We start from the raw sequence: 21,192 nt of genomic DNA, 5'->3' as shown, positions 1-21,192 counted from the left end.
CAAACAAAAACATATCTCTAAGGTCCCACTGGCCCATATATTCCATTTTGCAAGGTGACCCTCTGTCTTAGGATGTAGAGGTGGTGAGTAGGATCATTGCATATATTTCTTGCATCTTTTGGGATGCTTTAAAAAGTCTCCATCTCCAAAATGCTAAATAACAGAAGTGTCCTCAAAGGTTTTATAGGTCGCTATTGCTTTCCTGAGCCTGCCTTGCTGAATTTAACAACACGGAGACACTTGAACATGTTAAATATTTTATTCACATTGTTTACAAACTATATCCACCTGGAAAACACATGAGTCCAAAAATAGATTATTTTACAGTAATTCACATTTTTTTTTAAAACAAATTGCTACGAAGTGAAGCTCTAAGCACAAAGGTCCTCAGCCTGTCTTGTGGTTCAGTGCCTGGTTGCGCGGAGCCCCCCCACTCTACTGGGGTAGCGTCCTCGGGGCAGACCGCCTCATCGCAGGTCACCAGTGGCTTCCCTACCAGTGAGTGATGTGGAGATGTCAGTGCAGACTTTAACCCGTGAACATTTACTGATAGCAATTCACCATTTTGTCAAGGAAATAGTTTTAGAGCTTGAGTACATGCCAGGAAGACAAAACAAAGGATACTTCTCACGTAATCAGCCATTACAGAGTTATCAGGACCTGGCCCGTTCTATAAAGGTTGAACGTCTGGGCTGCAGACAGGATGAACAAGCTACAATTTTGTGGTGTTGATGGCTCGGATCAGAAACAGTAGTGATTTGGAAATTGGTGCGAGGATCTGTGGACTAACTCAGCTGCCCTCCCTTCCCACCACCACCAGGAGAAGAGGGGAATTAAACTCAGCAGGAATTAATAATGTGCCTAATTTTAAGTGTGTGGCCCTAGAAAGATGGCCATGGGAGTTGGCTGAATGCCCCCAAAGATGCTGTGGTTCAGAAGCTTACTATTTCCCTATGCTAAATCCAGTCATGCCCTCCAGAATGGGGACCAAAAAAACAAAAACAAACCAAAAACAATCAACAAAGCATGTCCCTTTTCTTTTATTAATTAAGAAACTTTTCTATGGCATTTGGCTTTAATGATTTAAAATCTACAGTAGGTCTCTCTTACCCACATCTCACCCCCTCCTACCAAACTAACTACCAAAGAGTCACTTATCCTGTTTTTCCTTTGCGAGCTGCCACAGTTAAATATGAGAAAACTTTTGAGCCTTTGGAAGGGGAGCCCCTGGTTGAGTCTCAAATGGCAGAAATGGGTCCTTTTTCTCAGAGTAGCACCAATAGCACAGGCTATCGTGTTTCTGTAACTCTCGATTAGGGAAGGAATGTTTGATCAGGGAACCACAAAAGACCGTTCCTTCCTTCCCTTGGGTAAGAAAACACAGAATTCCTTAAAGGGTTGCTTCACCGTGGGAGCAGACAACTGAATCCGAATGGAAGCTGAGAGGTGGAGAAATGTTAGCACATTTGCAGGTTAACACGACGACGACAACAACAACAACAACAACAACAACAACAACGAGACTTTCAAATGTCTATTGCGATGCGATTGAGAAGACAAGAAATCCATAGAAGGAGCTTGATCATGGAGCAGATCATAGCTTGTCTTCCTGCCACCCATGTGCATTTTTTCCAAATTTGTACACTAGCCTTCGGTCGACCCGTTCCAAAATTCCCGTTTTGTAGTAGTACCTGAGAAAGACAGCAGAAGAGAAATGTGGGGAGACCCGCACCCCGGGAAGACAACAGAACAGAAACACTCTCCTCATTCCTCTTAGGTGACCAGGCTGGTTTTTAGTAACCCTGGTATTTTCACACCCTGTTATCAGCTTACACTTAAACCTTTCCCAGACACCTTGAAGGCTAAGCCTCACCACACTCAGATCAAAATGCATTTTGTGTGTGTATGTGTGGGACGGCCGGCATTCAGAGTGATCCCCAGGGCCACTGCCAAGAATGAGAAGGACGGCGTGTCCGTTTACAAACTATAATCCCACCTGTAACTAAGAACCAGAATGTTGTCTCATGACCTTTCGATTATCAAGGAAAAAGCTGCAAAAACAGGTTAATTTTCTATGGCTGGCCGTTTTGTATAACTCTGCCCGAAGGCTCATGGTGTTTCATGCTATTAACTCACCTCAGAGCTCGGCTCAACTTTTCATACGTCATTCTGTCATTTTTCTTCCTTTGTCCCCACATCTTTGCCAGGGCTTCTGACTTTACTACCCGAAAAATACCTTGTTCCCTATCTTCCCATTCCAGAATACCGCAGTTTTCTTCAGGAGAGAGAAGCAGGTCTCGCACAAATTCCCATAGATGAGAACTTTGGAGGCCTTTTGAGAAAGAAAAAAAACAGTTACTTAACAGTTAAAAAAAATTCTAAGAGTTGTACCATTTCTCATTAACTGAGAATTGCTGCTTTTTAAATGGGAATATTTTCCATATTATGACCAAGTGCTCTACTTGGACCTACATTGGGCTGTGAAATGTTTCTCTTCTATTAAAGCAATTGTAAGGGACTCCTGGGTGGCTCAGTCAGTTAAGTGTCTGCCTTCAGCTCAAGTCATGATCCCAGGGTCCTCGGATCGAGCCCTGCATTGGGCTCTCTTCTCTGTGGAGAGCCTGCTTCCTCCTCTCTCTGTGCCTGCCTCTCTGCCTACTTGTGATCTCTGCCTGTCAAATAAATAAATAAACAGAGAGAGAGAGAGAGAGAGAGAGAGAAGGACCCTTAGCAGACCAGGAGAAATAAACTCTTATTCAGAAATTCACCACGGTTAGACAATTTCTTCGCTTTGCCATTTTAATTCTCACAACACCATGTCCAAGTGAAAAGAAATGTAATTCTGATAACAGTTTATCTGCTGTTTTCTTTGGGAAGCCCCTGGTCCCCTTCAAACGTTCAGTGTCCAAGCTTATTAGAGTACTTTGTCTCCTGAATGGTTTTAGGAAATTAGAAATGAGGAAGGGCATCGCTACACTTACTTGTTCGACTATGACTGTGACAGTCTTGACTTTTGATGCCACTTGTTTTCAAGCAGTTAGAATCAGCATCTGCAATAGAACGAGTTACAGCAATAGAACGAGTTCAGACCTCCAATCACACCAAAATGAGCAACTATGAACTGGACACCTTTGTGGTAGGAGATCCCACAGGAGGCGCTTTGGGGGTCATTAGGAGGTGGGAGGTGTTTGCCTTTGAAGGGGGCGGCATTTGTATTCAAATACTAGGAACCTGCCGGGTGCCAGGTTCTGGGCTCCGTGCTGGGAACAAGCGAGAACGAGACAGTTCTGGTCCCCATGCACTTGGAATTTAAGGACTCGCAGGCAAGGTACAATACAAGTTAAACAAGTCACCCATAGTGAGTGTTATGAAAGCAGCAAGACATGGGGTAGAGAATGAAGGGCTGGTGGGGGCTGCATGCTTAGAGTGGCCAAGGAGGGCCTCGTGTGCAGGAGGCATCTATGCCGACGTGAGGAGGCGAGAGAGGCATCCAGAGGGAAGGAGCAGCACAGACACTGAACCAGTGAGGCATGTGGTGTTCCCAGGGGCGGGGAGGAGGGGGGTTAGATGATGATGCTGGGGAAGCCAGCTGCCCACAGAGCCCACGGGGCCTTCCTTGCCAGCCCACAGTAAGCACTTGAGATTTTGTTCAAAGAATAAAGTGAAGATTTGGGAGTTTGACAAGATACACATTTTAAGAGAATTCCTCTGACTAGTGTGTGGGGAACACACTAGAAGGGACACAAGTAAAAGCAAAGAGACCAGAGCTTAGGAATAGCAGGAAGCAAGGCATCAACTCAATACAGAACTCAGTCAGGACTCATGCTGTAAGTAACAATCTGAGACATGTGCACAGCGTTATTTCAAAGGAGTATATGATTTAAAAAAAAAAAAAAAAGAGGTAGTGCCCAATCTCCCCAGCCTTGCCGCTCCCCTGGCTCACTTTGCTTGGCTGTACTGGCCTCCTGCCTCTTTCTGAGACTCCCCCTCACCTTCTACCCAGGGTCTTTGCACGTGCCCTCCCTCTGCCCTAAGGCCTCTTTCCTTGGATATCCATGGGTTCAGGCCCTTCTCTCAATCTTCACTCCAAGTCACCTTCTCAGTGGAATCATACACACTCACTCCTACCCAGTGTTCTGTGTCTACTTCCCATATTACTTTTTTGGCCACAATACTTATCATCATAGAACATAGGATATTGTGTATTTATTTATTTAGTTCACTCTCTGTTCCCATAAGAAGTCAGGGACTGATGTTTCCAGAGGTATCCCCCAAACATGTAGCCCTGAGCACAGCACATAGTAGGTGCTCAGTAACGTACTGGGCAGCCACTAGACCAGATGTTAGTCTATAGCAACCATATAAACGGTATAGTCTAGTAGGTATATTATGTCATAATCTGGATGAAAGAATAAGTATGTTGTCAAGGAAAGGAATGGTGTCTCGTGTACCACACTGCTGCCCAGGGCAATCTCAGTGCCACTGGCTCATGTCATTCCCTGGCTTACTGTCCTGCAGTTGCTTCCCCATTGTCTCCCAGATGAAGGCCGCCATGCTTGTTAGGACTTTCACAGACTGATCCTCACTCAGCAATCTGGCCTTCTCTGCTGCTGCTGCCAACTTCTTCCCTTCTGTCAGTTTAGAGGGTCCCAGTGCTGCTTGGCTTTCTGCTGCCGCAGGGCCTTTGCATGGCTCCCTGCTCCCTACTTCCACTGAGCTGACTTGCACTCTCCAGACCTCTTCAGAAAGTCTTCTCTGAACTTTCCGTCTGGGTTAGATCCCCTCTCTGTTCCACACACCGGAGTGTTCCTTAGTATCATAGCACTAGTACACACCACTGTAAGGACAGACCTCGTCTCTTCTCTACTATAGAGCACTTACTAAATGCCACGTGCCTGTTAAGTGCTTCACATACACTATCTGTTTCAGTCCCTGCAGCCACTCTGTGTGGGACTAGGGCTACTTCTATTTTATGGAGGAGGAAATTGAAGCCCAGAGAGTCTAAGAATTTTATCCAGAGTGGTGGAGGCAGGGCTTGAACCAGAGCAGGTCTGTTCTCAGAATTACTACTCTACCTTGTCTTTCATAGTAGGTGTTCAATGCACACTTGGTGAATAATTATTAGCTGTGTTCGGTGAGTGTTTAGCATCACCAGGCACTCAATTTCACCCATCCTTGTGATGAACATCTATTTCTGTGCCCATTTTACAGAGAAGTAAATGGAGGCACAGTGAGGCTCACCACAGCTCATGCACTCATTTGCTCATTCATTCATGAGCGTTGAGCCACACTGTGCTCACTGGTGCTGGAGGCACAGGCCAAAGCAAGTCACTTCTCTTGGGGACTTACATCCCAGTGGGTACAAACATCTAATGAACAAGCAGTAACTGTGGAGAATACTGAAGCAGGGTGAGGGTAGAGAGACCTCCGGGGTAGGAGAAGGGGGGTGAGCAACCCTGCACTCTTAATTAGAACCAGTGGACAAGACTCCTGACGAGGAGCGGGCAAGCAGCGAGCCCCGGGGAAGTATGCGGGGCACAGTTCTGGTCACGTGCCTGGCCAGGGGCAGAGCCCAACTCTGCACTCAGGCCCACTGGCCTTAAGCCCTCGGCTCTAGTAGCTACGGCCCATGTCCGCTGGAACGAACAATGACAGGAACGCGGGCCTTCATTTTCCAGGGTGCCCTCTGCACCTTTTCACGGGCTATGGGCTGGAATCGCATCGATGGGGAACACCAGGTCCATGCACCCAGGCAGGGGTGTGCAAAGCCCAAATGGAGGCCCCGGCGGACTCAGCTGACCACAGAGGGAGCCGCCGGGCGGAGCGGGTGCGAGCGCCTGGGCAGGGGCGGAGGGGGTGCAAGCACGTGGGCAGGGCCTGCAGGGCCTTGACCGGAAGCGAGAGGGCGGCCCTTCTGTCTGCGGAGCGCCGGGCTGCCTGGCGCCACCTGCAGGGCGCACCGAGCGCTGCTTCAACTTCATCTTTGAAGAAGAGATCGCAAACTGAGGCGCGAGATAAACCCAGGTGAATTCTGAAGCGGTGAGAAGACGGAAAACTTGCCCTGAAATGCCAAAATGGCAAGAAGAGGGAGGGAAACCTCGCCCTTTTCATGTGTGGGAATTCTCCCGTGTGCCGCGGATGAGGGATCTTTGGCTTGGTCGGCGGAGCCCGAGACAGGTCAGTGTGACGCGGAGTTGTGTGGCCCGTGGGGGTCTCTCCTTGTGGGTCATGTCAGAGATGTCCCTATGTTGTCTGCTTCCAGTTCCCAGTGTTGGCTTTGATGCTACTCCCGGGTCCGGCTCGCTTTCCTGGGGGTGGTCGTGGGGTGGCCGTGGGGGCAAAGGCATAGTAGCCGTCACCGGCATAGCCGGGCTGAGAGGGGTGACCAAATCATAACCTCCATGGCAGCCCCCGGACCCCACTGAACTCCCCTTCAGATGTCCCCTGCGCACTGGCGACAGTTCCCCCGACTCCGAACTCTCTTCCGGTCAGAGGGGTCCCCGCAGCTGGGCGGTGCCTGGTGTGCGGCAACGGTAGCCAGGGCTCTCTGCTGTCTGTGCAACTTGGAGAGGTTCAGTGCCTTGAGACTGGAGACTGTTGAAAAGTGGCCACAGGATATATTCTTGGTCATTGACTGAAGTCCTAAAGCAGAGACGGGGGCTGGAGGGGCAGTTTCCAAAACCAGCTCTTGATGTCCCCCAGGCCATGAGGGCTGCTAGAGAGCCCACCCTCCGTGCCAGGAGGAGAAGCTCTAGGCCTCAGAACAGAAGGTTCCTGAGGTGACCCGAGGCCTGCAGGCTTGGTTTTCTGACATTTCTGCAGTGTGGGTGGGAATGGGTGGGGGCAGGGAGCAGAGACAAGTGGCGAGTGGCTGGGGGTTATCACTTGGGCCAGCCCGATGGCTTCAGAGCTTGTCGGGGCTGGGCCCTTTCTGCAGGTACTGAGTTAAAAATCATATTGTTCTCTGGGTCACTGCAGACCTGGGCCCAGACCCAGAAGCGTCTGGAGCCTTGGGTCTCAGCTGAGGTGGACAGTGGAATGAAGGGAAGGGTCTGGAGGCATGTGCACCTGTGTGTGCATATGTGTGTGTATGTGTGTACATATGTGCATGTATGCGTGCGTGTGCATAAGTGCATATGTGTGTGCATGTGTATATGGGAGTGCATACGTGTGTGCGTGTGTGTGCATGTGGTGAATGGCCCAATGTATAGAAGCACAGACTTCAAGAAAATGAGTTGGAATCCCATCTGTATGCTTCTTTGCAAGTTCCCGCTCTTCTGGTTTCCTCAGATGTAAATGGGGGCAAGCATCCTACCTCAAGGAGTTAGAATGAGGATTCAATGAGTTAGAGCAGGTAAAACCCTCTGCTGGCGGTGCCCGGGGCTCCACAGGTGGTCAGGGTAAATGTTCATCTTTGCTGCAGACTGATGGGAACACTGCTTGCAGCCCCAGGATCTCAGCTATCCTCATTGGCCCGGCCTTGGCCTCTGGCCCGCACATCTCCTTTCTGTGTTGGGGGTGACCAAGATCACGAAACAGCAGCCTGGCCATAGGCATCGTGATCATACGTCCTGGCTTTTCTAGAACAGGCTCATTGGATAATCTGTCAGTCGGTTGTCTTCGTTCTTGTTAAACCATATGTTGGGGGCTCTGTTTTGGGAGAACTGTGGGGGAGCCAGAGATGGGCCTCAGGGGCCCCATGGGAAGGCCACGGTTTCCTGGCTGTGGCAGTGGAGGCTGCCATTTGGCAGAGCTGTGGTGCTGCTTTTCGGTGTGCTCACGGACCATTTAGCCCTGAATTTGGTCTAGAAAAGGTGCCTCTCTCATTGGTAAGCCTGGCAGGGCCTGCATGGGGCAGGGCCTGGGGCAGCTGCCATCGCGAAGGGTTTGTCTCCGTAGAGATGCCAGCTCAGAGCCTGTGTCTTATCACCACTTTTATCTCCAGAAAATTCTCTCCGTCCCTCCCATCACCTGGTCTGGGCCCCCACCATCACTCCACCTCCTGGATAGCAGCCTCCTGGCTGGGCTCCTTCCTGACCAGATACGGCAATCTGGAGGGATCCTCTTAAAATACAGATGGGGTTTTATTGTTTCCTGTTTCAGTGGCTTCCAAGTCTGCTCAGAATGAAATCCAAACTCAAAAGCCATATGTGATCTGCTCCTGCCCTGCTCTTGGCCTCAGCTTCCATTCCTCCTCCTGCTGTTGTCGCTGACGATCTACCAGGGTGCTATCCAGGAGAACCATGAAGCTGGAAATCTGAAAAGTCCTATGTGGTAGCCACTAGCTGCCTGTGCTATTGAGCACTTGGAATGTAACTCAGCAGCTGAATTTTCACTTTATTTAATTTTAATTAAACTTCATGGCCACCTGTGGCTACTGCTTACTGCATCGAGCCTCCTGGTACGAGTTTTTTGATTCTTTCTCAAGGACTCCAAAACCGTTCCTGCCTCAGGGCCTTTGCACTTGCCGCTCATGCCCTGTACCCTTTTCTTCCCTCTTCCTGGCTAACTTATGCTCATCCTTTAGGCTTAATTTAAATAGCTCTTCCTCCAGGAGTTCTTCCCTTGTCCCCAGTTGAAATGTAACCTGTCCAGCATCACACAACACGTCACCCTGTCCTTTTCCTTTGTAGTATCGTCATACTTAGCCATTGCAAACTTACAACAGGGATTATTTGTTTAACATCTTTCTTTCTCTCTGCTTGCTTTATGAGGGAAAGACCAAGGTTTCACTCATTGGTGCAGCCATGGCACATAGTAGATGCCTGGGCCTGGTTCGTGGTAAGTGTATACTAAGTGTTTGCTGAATGAATGAAAAGGGAAAGGCAGGGATGCATGAGGGGAGGAAGGGGTTAAGTGCTTCAGATTTAGCCACACCTGGGTTACTGGTCACCTTCCTAACCTTGTCACCTTTAATCTCTAAGCTTTAGTTGCTCTGTGGTACTAGGTCTTGTCTTACAGGGTTATGAGAAAGATTACCTGAACTTTACCAAGATTCTAGCATAGGGCCTGGCTCATTATAAGCACTTGGTGAATGCTAGCTGCCATTATTATTATTACTGTTGTTGTTGTTATTATTATTATTATTGCCATGACTCTAATTGGGGCTAGGTCTATACTCAGGCAACAACTTTTAAAGAACTTATGGGACACACTATCTCTGCCAAGCTGTGAGGGAGGCAGGTGGGCAAAAAGACACCCATTTATAGGCAGAGGCACTGGTCAAACTCTGCTGCTCAGGAGTACAGCAGGTGCCTGCCCTGGGCTCGAGCCCCTAGACAGAATCAGTAAGGCCCCTGGGCCTCAGTGGGCTCCTTTCTTTCTGGGGGGCTTTGCCTGGACTGGGCTGGGTGGTTCAGCAGGGTTTGTACGCCGCAGACCACTGTGGATGGATGGGAAGGGATTCCAGGCCGGGCCAGGAAACTCCATGGGAGCTTTGTTCATAGGCAGGAGGAGAGGCTCTGCCCTGTGGTCTGAGAGTGGGGAAACCTCACGAGGAAGGCAGAGCTGCTCCTGGGAGGGCCGTGAGGGTCTGTGGGGCACGGTGGGCCTCTGTAAGTCTGCAGCGTGGGCTAAATGGACCCAACTATTCCTGTGCTAAAACTCTGAATGAGATAACCTGCTTTAACCAGATAACCTGAATCCTCAGTTGATTGCTTGGGACTCTCAGGACAGGAAAAATAGTCATAAGAAACCATCCTTCCATGTCGGCCCCTCTGAGGCCTCAGGACTCCTTCCCTCCCCCGGCCCAATACTCTGTCCTCCCTCTGCCGCTGAAGGGGCTGAAGTCCACGGAGGGAAGGGCCTGCCAGCACCCACGTCTCCCGCTGGCCCCGAGACCAGGGCCACCATGTGGCCCTCTAAATTAAAAGCAACAACATCATCCTGTTTAAAACAATGAAAGCCTGGACCTTCTCCATCTGCAAAAGCGAGACAGTGTTAATTCTCAGAATCAACAGGCCGCTGGAGGGCCTCCATCACCTTAGAATTAAAAAGCTTGGTGAGCTCGGATGGAGACATTGTCCACTGCGGAGACCCCAGCGGTTAGTCATTATGGTAATTGTTGTTCACAGCCGTACTTGGAGCATCTGGGTCATGGACGCTTCATATGTACTGTTTCTCTAACTCACCACACCTGGGGAGGGTCGCTCCATTTTACAGATAGGGAAACTGAGTCTGGGGGAGGACAAGGAATCTGTACACCCAGACCCCACGCTCTGCCCGCCACATTTCCCCTGCTGTCTTCTCCTGGTCTGTGACTGTTTTAGGTCATCAACTTCTTGGTTGTGGTCAAAAAAGAACTGTCCAGTCATGTGCCCATCGGTGGCCTTGGGCACCACCTTGGGCCGCCTGAACCTGGTTACTTACAGTCTTTGATGGCAGCCTTGGTCTCTTCAGTGTCAGTAAAGAAGGAGTAACCTGGGAAGGAAAAAGAAGTCCACAAACTGTACCAGATGATCCTGGTTTCCCCGCCTGGAGAGGGGCTGCCTGGGAGAAGGGGAACAACTAACTGTCCCCTCTGCCAGGTAGTTTTATTTCAGAAAGAACCTTCGAGAACACCTGGCTCTTACTAGGCCATGCTGAGGGCACCTTTGAGAGAGGACAATCTCCTAGTTCTTAAAGGGCTCCCGGAGCGGGGCCCGGGGCCAGGCATTCCGGCAGGGAGACCTGGGCCCTGACTGAGGTGGGCTGTGTCACTGCCCCCAGTGTGACCTCACTCAGTCTCCAGGCAGCATGTGACAAGACTCTCGCTGAGTGAGTTCCCCTTCCGCTTCAGCTCGCAGGGTCTGTGGTCTGTGATGGGGCCTCCAATCCCTTGGGGGTTTGAATGCCATTACCAGCTGGTCAGAGGGGCAGACGGACATAGGAGGCTTAAAGGCATGCAAGACCCACCAAGAGGCTGTGATAAGAATTTGGGAGATTATTTTGGGGCATTGGTTTGCTCCTCTGAAGAATGGGGTGGGCTGGCGGGGGGGGGGGATTAAGAGTCTCAAATCAAGTTACCACAAGTAGGCACAGGCCAAGGGGCACGTCTTTTCTAGCTTGGTGTCCAATAGGATTAACTTCCACTGACTGAGGGGCCTGGAACAGGACACATCTATAACTGTTTTATTCAGAAAATGTGCCATTTTCTGATGGGTTCCGGTCAGCCAGGGCTCCTGGGCTCACTCTGCCCGGAGGGCTGCCCAAGAACAGGTTGGAGGACTGACCGATGAGGGACCCATTCCACTCCCACCGTGGAAGCCACCCATGGGCCCCCCGCCCTCCCTGCTGGCTTCACCCTCCAGTGACCAGTGTCCCCGCGTTTCTGGGCCCTCGAATTCTATTGAGATGCCTCCTGAGCCAGACTTCACACTGGGCCCTACCCCCGTGTAACTCCTTCCGCTGTCCAAACCGCCGGAGTCCTAATCCATGCAGAAAAAAAGACCTAAACTAGGTAATAGCCAGATCACTTTCTAATTTATCGTACAAATGCAGATGCTTTTGAGAATGAAGCGCTGATAATAATTAGTCTGTGGTAACAGGTGAGACAGCGTGTCCCAGGAACACTGAGACACTGTAAACTCTGGTCTCAACACATGTATTATGATCGCGATACGCAGTGTACATTCCTGCTTGAGGAACATTGAAGGAGGAATTTTAGCGTGGAGCGGCGTGGTGTGTAGGTAGTTCTACTCCACATGGTAAGGACCCTGGCCTGAAATTCCTCCACTGGAGTTGGCCTAGTGACCCCAGGGATGCCTCAGAATAAGAAGAGGCAAAATATGGCCGGTTGGAAAAACAATTGTGTTTGGCTTGTTTTGTGCAGGTCTGAGGTGATGGTGCCCAGAATAGGGATTCGGGGATGTAACAGTGGCAGGGAAGGGAGGCGCCCAGGCTGAGAGTCCCCAGCACAGGGGCTGCAGGGGTCTGGAGACAAACTTGACTGACGTGATGTTTGGCAAAGGCTGGCGATGCCAAGCTGCATCCCCTTTCAAGATAGAACATGTTCCTCTCCGTGGCCCAGGGATTCTCTGGCAAAGCAGTTCCCTCAGAAGGTTCTGAATGGAGCCCCTCCCTGAGCTGCTGTGATTTATTCAGACTTCCTCCTTTTTGCGGAGGGCCCACTCTATGCTCTGGGCCACTGCTCCTGGCAGGGCGCTGTCACTGGCTGTAACAAAGCCAAGACTGGACAACGATGGACAGCAGGACTGTTGGTCCCTTCCTCACCCTGGTGGGTCATGGCTCCCAGGTCAGAAGCTGAGAAGTAAGTGGCCCAGGGCCAAGATCTATAGCTTTCCTGCCCTTGGGCACCCATGATGGGGGAGAGCAAAGGGAAAGCAAAGAATTTTAGAGTTGGAAGTTCCTCTGTGGTTTTCTGGCCAAACAGGAATCCCTGCCTCAGCATCCCATCAATCAGGGGGCTATTAGCCTGCTTGATTATCTCTAGTGATGGGGAGCTTCTTATCTTTAGTATTTTCCTGAAGCAGTCTTTCAAAAAAAAAAAAAAAGAGGCTAACTTTTAGAAAAGTCTTTCTTAAAATTGAACTGAGATGTGTTTCCTTTGTTTTTTAAAATATCCCCTTGGTTATATTCATAAAGACAAAAACAGCTGCCATTTACTACATTTGCATCTTTATGTGCTGATTCGGGTCCTGTTTGACAGAGTCCTGTCACCTGTGAAGGTGTGTGTTATTATCCCACTGTCCAGACGAGACAGAGGACATGTGGCTTCAGAGAGCTGGAGTCAGGGTTACAACCCAGATCCTTCCAAACTCAAAGCCCTTCCTTTGTGTTGACTTTCCATAAAGCAGCTGTGTGTGTTGTGTGACCTTGAAGAAGTCACCTGATCGCTTGGGACCTTAGTTCCTTTATCTGTGACATGGGGACACAGAATTACATGTTCTCAAAGAAACCTTTCCAGTCTGAAAACACCTGTTCGTCCACATTCTAGTCTTGCGGGGCCTGATGAAATGTTAACTAATCCCACTGGCGCCACCTTCCGGCCGTTTGATCCTTGACCATTAGGCAAGCGCAGATCAAATGTCAATTAATGTCTCTTCTGGAAACGGAAAGGAAAAGGGCCTAGTTCATTTTCTTCTCCTCCTGCCTAATGAAAAGTCAAGCTGGAACCCCCTTCCCCCCCGTGTCTTCTGGTGGCAAATCTTAACAGAATACATTATTTTGTTGTATCTGCCTGGTTCCTGAATGTCTTTTTAGGTTTTCTTTTCTTGCTAAGAAAGTACTCAACTTGCTTCCTTGCAACTTGCTCCTTCTGACCTACAGTCTCTAATTCTAGCAAACAAGCACTTCCAGGGATTGAGAGATGTGGGTTAAGGGGCTTTCCAGTTCCTGAGATCCCCGGTGTGAGTGTCAAGGTAGGGAAGGACCTCCCGCGGTCACGTGGACCACCCCTGCCCCTCCCTCCAAGGCCCGGTCCCCCGGACACTGACCTTGTGAGCGGATGTTCTGGAGGATGAAGTAGAGGTACTCCCCGCAGATGCCGGCCGCCTCGATGAACTCGTCCTGTGTCATGCTGCACAGCTGCGGGCCACTGATGTTGAAGTGGCAGAAGGAGATGCAGTTGGCGTCCAGCTTGTACTGGTCGCAGCAGAACTGGAGCCATTCCCAGACATGGCGCTTGGTCCAGTACTCGGGGTGGACAGACGTCCAGTAGGAGTCGCAGGCTATGGCAGGAGAGAGAGACAAATGAGGGACCGCGGTCCCCAGGAAAGCGTCCAGGGGGCCCCCTCAAGGAGGCTCCTGTCAGGTTACCATCTACATCCCTTGGCTCTGAGTTAAAAGGGCCTCTGGCTTCGGGGTGTTCTTCGGGGGCCCAGGTTTATCTACTCCACTGCAAAACCCAGAAGAGACTGGATCTTCCGGGTGCGCCTTGGGCCAGGAGAGAGACGAACCTGCGAGAAAACCTGTCATGGCTTGGGAGTGCTGGGGCCTAGTTTTGGTGCTTGGAAAGGGGGACTAGAGGAGAAAGGGAAGAACGAGGCCCTTCAGTGTGGTTGGGTTTCAAACAAAAGGGTATCCAGAGCTCAGTCTTTGGCGCCTGACAAGCCTGGGTTCAAACCCAAGCTGGGCTGCTTTTGATCTGGGCAAGGCCGTAGACAGTTAAGCCTCAGTTCCTCATCTGTGCAATGGGTATAATATGCCCAACTCACAGGGCTGTTACACAGTTCGGAGTAGACGTGTGTAGGCTGTGTAGTGCCCAGAAAACGATCAACCAGGTTGGGAGTTACTAAATGCCTACTGTGTGCCAGGCACAATTTGAAGCCGATTTGATTCCCTCTGCTCTTAGGCACAGTTGCCAACACTAGCTGCTGGTTTGTGCACTGCCTCTGGTCCTCTTGGGCCGAGGGCCTCAAGCTGGTGAGACATTGCCCAGAGGCCAAGGGAGCTGTGGAGAAGAGAGAAGTCGGGGAGCTGGTTGTATTGTTGCTTTTGTGGGTTTGATGATGTTTTGAGGAATTTCCATCCCAAAGCTGAGACACTTCACTCCTTCAAACGAGCCCCATACAAACCCAGACAGAGGTGGGCACCATTTTGTCTGGGAGGCTGAGAATTGGCCATGGGCCTGGCTTGGAACAGAGATTGGGTGTACCACGGTTCTGTCCCAATGCAAGGAGAAACAGAAAGGGTGGCATACAAGGGGTGTGGAGGAAGTGAGGTACCAGGCCCTTGGTTAGGCCCTTTGACACGCAAGTCTTGTGGCTGCCATGGTGCTCATTCATTCATTCATTCATTCAATAAATGAGCTTTAGTCTCCTCATTGGCAAGATGGGATAATGATAGCACCTATGTCATAGAGTTGTTCTGTGGATTAAATGAGCTACTATATGCGGAAGTATTTAGAACAGAGCATGGAATATTCTAATGCTATTACTAAGATTGTCACTGAACACCTGCTACGTGTGAAGCAACAAATTGTGAGCTAAAGATTCATGGTAAGAGGTTTGGTCCTTGTCCCCTGGAAGATAACAGATTATGAACCTGAGGGTCACAGAGGACTTGCCCTAAAACCCACAGCTAGTGTGTGGCAGAGCTGGGATTTAAACCCTAGTCAGAACTTGAAAGCCATCGCTCTTCCCATTCCGTCATACTGGTCCTCAGAGCATCAGGGCAGAGAAGAGATGAAACATGGAGAGGCAGGGGCAGACAGAGAACTAGAGAGAGTGAGAAGACCTGAGGAGAATGGTGGAGAGGAGAGTGTGGCTCAGGCTATGTGAACGACAGAGAAGGTCACTCATGACCTAGACACCACAGCAAATATCAACCAGGCTATTCTAATTCCCCCATAATGTTGCACGTGTTGCCACTGTTCCCAGTGAATCTGTGGCACTTCCAATCCCAGGGAGGAGAGATGTTCTCTGCCCTGTCAGGGGTGTTGATCCCTTGGGAGCAACTCCTGTGTGTCAGCTGCTTAAGTTCCTGAAATCCTCCCAAACAGGTATAATTTCACAAAGGAGGAAACTGAGGCTTGCCCTAAAACTCAGAGCCCTCCCAGAAATCTCCTTTCCTACCATGGAGTGGATTGAGAGGTGATCAACTTAAACAACAGATTTGTTTTAATTTATCTTACATTTTTAATCAGAATTTTATATGCATGTGAGTAAAGGTTTGGTACTCTGCCAGGATGGTTGAGGTCAATGTTGTTGCCTGTCCCTGGTGGGTAAGGAGATTAGGGGGCTGGCTCTCTCCTTACTTGCTGGTTGCTGCCTAGGGCTGGCCTACTAGCCCATGGGGGGCCCCCTGTGGCCAATAGGGTCTCCTGAGAAAATAGGGTGGCCATTCTCCAGTCTGGTCTGCACTTTCATCTACTGATTTCTGGCTTGAGTAAACCTAGGAGGCCTTTGACATTCCTGGTATTCTGATGAGGGATGTTTATGAGCCTTGAAATTCTTCCGTCCTTGGTCCTGAGCTGAGCCCCCCAACAGAGATGGCTATCGGTGTGCAGCAGTTGGAGGACACACTTTATTTCTTTTCATGGAAAGGTTTCTCCAAGTCTCCATTTCCTCCTCTCTCTACTTCCACCCCCTTGTTATTTTCTTTGGCACGTGAAGAGAGCCATGTTGTTTCTGGAAGCCAATGGGCCTAGAGGATTCGGAGAAACGCCCGGGTGGGGGTGGGCACTGACATGAGGAGGCGTTGCTGGCAGGCTCGCCTTCCTTTCAGCTCTTTCCTTTGAAGCTCACCCACAGAGCAGGCTTTGTGTGTGGCTCCCTCTGGAAGGAAGCCAGAGCCAGAGCCAAGATGGCGGGCTCTCCTCACCAGGAAAGGCCTTCCCACAGCCTTGGGAGCTGAGAGGAAAATGGCCGTTCTCACTACATGGAGGGCAAAGAGAGCCAGCATCATGGGGTGCCTTCTGGTTGTGTGTGTTTCTATGGTCCTGTCCTCACTAGGGGGGTGCAGAGGTGAGACTGACAGAGGTGAGCAAGGCCTGCTTCATCTGGCCTCTGCTTCATCTGGCCCAATCGTTCCCTCAGGATTGCTCCTGGCCCAGAACAAGGGCTCCATCTACCTTCTCCTAACTGATTCCTACTCATCCTCAAGACCACAGCTCACGCCCCCATCTCAGAGAGACCTCCCGTGCCCACACAACCTCCTCAGGTGTCCTTCTCAGAAGGATTCATGCCTCACCCCCACCCCCCACCCCCGCCAGCCATGAACTCCACACAGCTGGCCAGATCCATTTTGCTCACCCTGAGTCAGGAGTGCTTGGGGACTGGCCTACCCTGCTGTGGGTGCCCAGTGAGTGTAACCGACTGGCCGAATGACCAAGGCTCATTATCCCCACTTTATAGGTGAGGAAGAGGAGGTTCTGGGGGATTGTGCGACTACTAGGGCCATATGGCTAGTCAGTAAGGAAGTTAGGTCCAAAGCAATTCTTCTCTCTTTAAATGTGAGAATTTTGTGTCACATCATGGCCTCACTATTCTTGGTTGAGGAGGACCAAGTTGGATACACATCTCCAAGACTGACTAAAAAAGATTTGGACAAAGGCATATGTATACATTACATATATATATATATATATATGTGTGTGTGTGTGTGTGTGTGTGTGTGTGTGTGTGTAATATACATAAATGTAAAAGATATATATATATATATCTTTTACATATATATAAATTTAGGTTACAAGAGGTTTAAAAAATCAGAAAAAGGATGAGACACTGGTGATGACAAGGTTTGCAACCTCTGTGATGATATGAAGACCCTATTGCCACTTGGAAGAGATAAACTCAGGGTAAATAAAAGAAGGGTTATGAGCCCACAGGATATGTTATCTTTAATAAATTGTGTTGTCTGAAAATACAAAGTGTTTTTCTCAGTGCATCTAGCATTTATAAAATAAAACCCTTTGGAGAAGCTGAGCATTGAAACCCTTCTGCCTGTGTGTATGGGGTTGGGGATGAACCACTTCCCCTGCCTGGTACCCTTAATCTAAATGTCCACAGGCCACTATTAAGCATGGTCTCAGTCAGCTCCTTTGAAGTTGGAAGTAGGTCAGGACATTTGTTCAAGGGCCAGCTACACTGGGAGGAAGAACTGAGCAGCTAAGGGGGTTTTCAGCAATTCTGGGGGAGGGGATGGAATTCTCAGAAGTGATGCTATAACTTGGGATGTGTTTAAATTCAGAGGGAGCACTTAAGCCTGTAGAGCATGGGAGGCACACCCAAATGCCCACACAGTCAGCAGGGAATGTCCACAAAAGGTGCTTAGAACAGAGGCAGGCATGTAATAAGTGCTCATTAAATACCATTCATGTATACTTGTTAATATTGGGGCTAGCCATATAACTACTTTATACTTTCTCAAATACTTCTAATATGTTGTGTGTGTGTGTGTGTCTGTGTAGGTCAGCCACTTTGTTCCTTTCCAGAGATTTGGGTTTATTTTCTTTACAAAACTGAGGAAGTTATATTATAAATGAAGCTAATTTGTCCTTGAATGGCCAGCATGAGTTATGTGGTCAGTACTGCTCAAAATGTGGGGATACTGGCCAGTCTGTGTGATTTTGTAAAGTGCTTGATGCTCAGGACACACATGAGACCCATGTTTCTGACACTGGGGTGGAAGGGCAAGGGCTAATTCCCATCCCCCTCGCCCACAGTGGACAGAGGGTGACAAGGGTAACTGTACCCACATGATTAATGCCTGTGCATCTCCCGTGGAAATGCCAGAGAGTGGGTCCAGTAATCCACGACTTTCATTCTTTGTTATAGACACCTGTGGTCCTCTGAATCTTAGGCAAAGTGCTCTTAAAAAATTCTAGGTCAGTCCCTTTGCCGTCTCTTCCAAATGGATTGGTGCCCCTGAGCCCTTTCTACATTGACCAACACTGTTCATTTTGGGGGAGCCTCCCTTGAAGCAAAAATGTGGGGGAGAGTTTGACTTTTCTAATGATAACAAAATAGATATGCAGCAGAATGCAAAATCGGTGAGATTGGAGATTGTGAGTTGTTTGAGCTTAGAGCTCTGAGTTAGGGCCCCAGACCTTCTGCAGGAGAACTCGGTCTTTCTCCTCTGCTGATTGGGGAGCCTCAACGAGAAGCTCTGTAAAGCTAAATGAACCTGCCAGCTCCTGGAATTCAGACTCTCATTTCCATCCTCCATTCCATGGTTCCATCAAATGACCTGAAGAGGAAGGGACCTGCAGGGAGGGGCCTGGAAGAGAGTTGAGGATTGTGTGGATTTAACTGAGCGTGGGCTGGGGACTGGACCTCCCTGATTTGCAGTTCTGCCTCCTCGTCGTATTAGCTGTGAAATCCTAACGGAGTTTCCTAACCTCCCTGGACCTCAGCTTCCTTTTACAAGACAAGGAAAATAGTGCGTACCTCGTAGGAAGTTTGCTGTGAAAAGGAAAAGAAATGGTACATGTAAAGAACATATAGCCCAGTTATCTGGAGGACAGTAAGCCTTCAATACAAGTCACCTGTAATTTGTTACTATTTTGGGGCTGCGTTTGTTCTCCGGGGAAATGAGGCCTTCCTCCCTCTGAAGCCTTGGTCTAGCTGAGGGACAAGAAGAACAAAGCAAGCCCAGGGCTCGGCGTGGGGAGGCAGACAGTCTGGGTCAGAGGAGGCCCGAGTTAGACAGCCTGGACCATAATTAGTATGATTTATTAGCATAGGGAGTTGGGAAAGTTTTTTGCCTGGGGCCGCACTGGAGAGAGCCGGCGAGTGGACTGGGTAGCACGGGACATCATCAATTGTGGCTTTGTCACCGAAAGGAAGGACTTTATGGGCAAGGGGAGCCTGAAATGAAAAATTGCTTCCAGGTTTCCTCCCAGAGATGGTTGAGCTCCATCCAACAGCCCTTCTTGGCATTCCTTCCAAGCCTGTGGAATGATTTAGACCATGAGGTGGTGGAATGGGAGGGAAGTCCGGAGTAGTTTAAGGAACTGGATGGAGAATAGACTAGAAGGGCAGGTGGGGATCAGCATAGAGCTATGGCCTGAGGCATGTGGGGTTGGGAAGGCACAGGGAGCACCCCGCCTGAGTGGTCCTGAAGCCCCAGCTGCCCAGAAGGCTCAGGCGTGTATAGGGTGGGCTGCTGGTGGTGAGTGCTGAGGTCTCTCTCTGGGGCTGCTCCCAGGACAGGATCACGACCACAGGCCCACCTCTCACTCTTCAGTGATTTTATTGATTTATCTGGTTTTGATTTAGAAATTCTTAGACTCTTGCATGAGCTCTCAGACTTCTATACCCAGCACATGAATCTTGCTGAGAAAAGCCCACGTAGGACCCAAATGCCTCGTTCCCTGATCTTCTGGATGTTAACACCCAAAAGGTTTTGCACCTTTTCAAATGAAATTCCTTCTTTAAATAAAATTTCCCAAGCTATAGCAACAGCTGACACATTTTTCGAGCACCTAGGATGCAGCAGTTCACGTGCTGTCCTCTGTGCTCATGTGAACCCTCCCCTCACAGGCCACCAAGTCCTCTGAGGAAGTGGCAGGGCCGGAAGTAGGTCATGTAAGTGCTCTCCAGCTCCTGCTGCTGGAACTTAGTACCTTTGAGGTGCAAGAGCTTTGCTTGACGGCGGGAATGGAGAGCAGGAGCTAGAGCCCGGCCTTCTGAACCATCACCCAGGGCCCTGAGGGACCTCTCAGGAACCCCTGGAATGGCCTTAATCTAGAAACCTCTGCTACAAAGTGGAAACCAGAATCCAAAGCAGAGGGGCACTGCATGTCAGCATGGTCACCTCGGCAAACAGGGGAAGGGTGTGTGGGTGTGTGGAGGTTCAGGGCGGAGAGCCAGAAACGAGGTGTGAGGCCAGGGTACCCTAAGACTTGTCAGAACTTCAGCGGAGAAATCATCTTTAAAAAGTATCATACGGGGCGCCTGGGTGGCTCAGTGGGTTAAGCCGCTGTCTTCGGCTCAGGTCGTGATCTCAGGGTCCTGGGATCGAGTCCTGCATCGGGCTCTCTGCTCAGCAGGGAGCCTGCTTCCCTCTCTCTCTCTCATTGCCTGTCTCTCTGCCTACTTGTGATCTCTGTCTTTCAAATAAATAAATAAAATCTAAAAAAAAAAAAAAAAGTATCATACGCTTGTCAAGGTCAGACAGCCGGCCCTGTACACTTCGATCAACTTTTCCAGTATCGCTAGTTCTTTATTTTAAGAGAGTGGAAGGGAAGCCCCGAGGGAGTTAATGAAATTCTGGAGTATTTTGCAATCTGTGACCATCCACTCCAGGGTCTTGCAGGGAGGCTAGGCAGAAGGCCTGCTTCAAAGAGCGGGTCCGATCCTTTGTGGTTAGCGTGTGGCAGGCCCGGAATCGGCTGCCGTCTGCTAAAGCCATTGGAAAAGGTTGTGAAGACAGCTGGTTTTCCGGACTAAGCTGATTATTCCTCCCTGCCCTCCTGTAGACATTGTTCGTCTAGTGGACACATCATTCCTTCCTCCCTTTCTTTCCCTTTGGTCTCGAAGTACCTAAGCCGTCACATCCTGAATTGGAAAGGATAAGACGGGGCCCTTTGCTGCTTTGGTTCAATAGGAAAAAGGAAGAGGGGAGAGAGACCCAGCTGTTTTTCCACTAGCGGGGGGAGTCGTGAGATGTTCCTGGCAATGGCGGGCACCTACCGAGTGCCTGGCTTGTCATGAAACACTTCATCTGTGGCACAGCAGGCCTCCCAGCCCCAGGCGGCCGATGTTTTTCCAGTTGGGAAAGTATATCTCCAAGTCATTAGGAAAAACCTGC

At 49.8% G+C, this 21,192-nt stretch overlaps 1 protein-coding gene across 3 annotated transcripts in view; it reads right to left on the bottom strand.

Annotated features, from left to right (window-relative positions):
- Positions 1-242: 242 nt before the first annotated feature.
- The window catches only part of ELF5 (E74 like ETS transcription factor 5), a 42,141-nt gene continuing 21,191 nt past the window's right edge, over positions 243-21,192 (bottom strand). For all 3 annotated transcript variants that reach the window (XM_080816883.1, XM_080816884.1, XM_080816885.1), the window contains exons 3-7: positions 13,434-13,667; positions 10,369-10,419; positions 2,982-3,050; positions 2,137-2,332; positions 243-1,691 (exon numbers count right to left, since the gene is read on the bottom strand). In XM_080816883.1, coding sequence (XP_080673009.1) covers positions 1,595-1,691; positions 2,137-2,332; positions 2,982-3,050; positions 10,369-10,419; positions 13,434-13,667 — 647 coding nt within the window. In that variant the 3' untranslated portion in view covers positions 243-1,594. The remainder of the gene's footprint in view (positions 1,692-2,136; positions 2,333-2,981; positions 3,051-10,368; positions 10,420-13,433; positions 13,668-21,192) is intronic.

This window comes from Martes martes (genome assembly GCF_963455335.1).
Source record: "Martes martes genome assembly, chromosome: 10".
Taxonomy (NCBI): domain Eukaryota; kingdom Metazoa; phylum Chordata; class Mammalia; order Carnivora; family Mustelidae; genus Martes; species Martes martes.
This window is presented reverse-complemented; position numbering and strand designations above follow the sequence as displayed.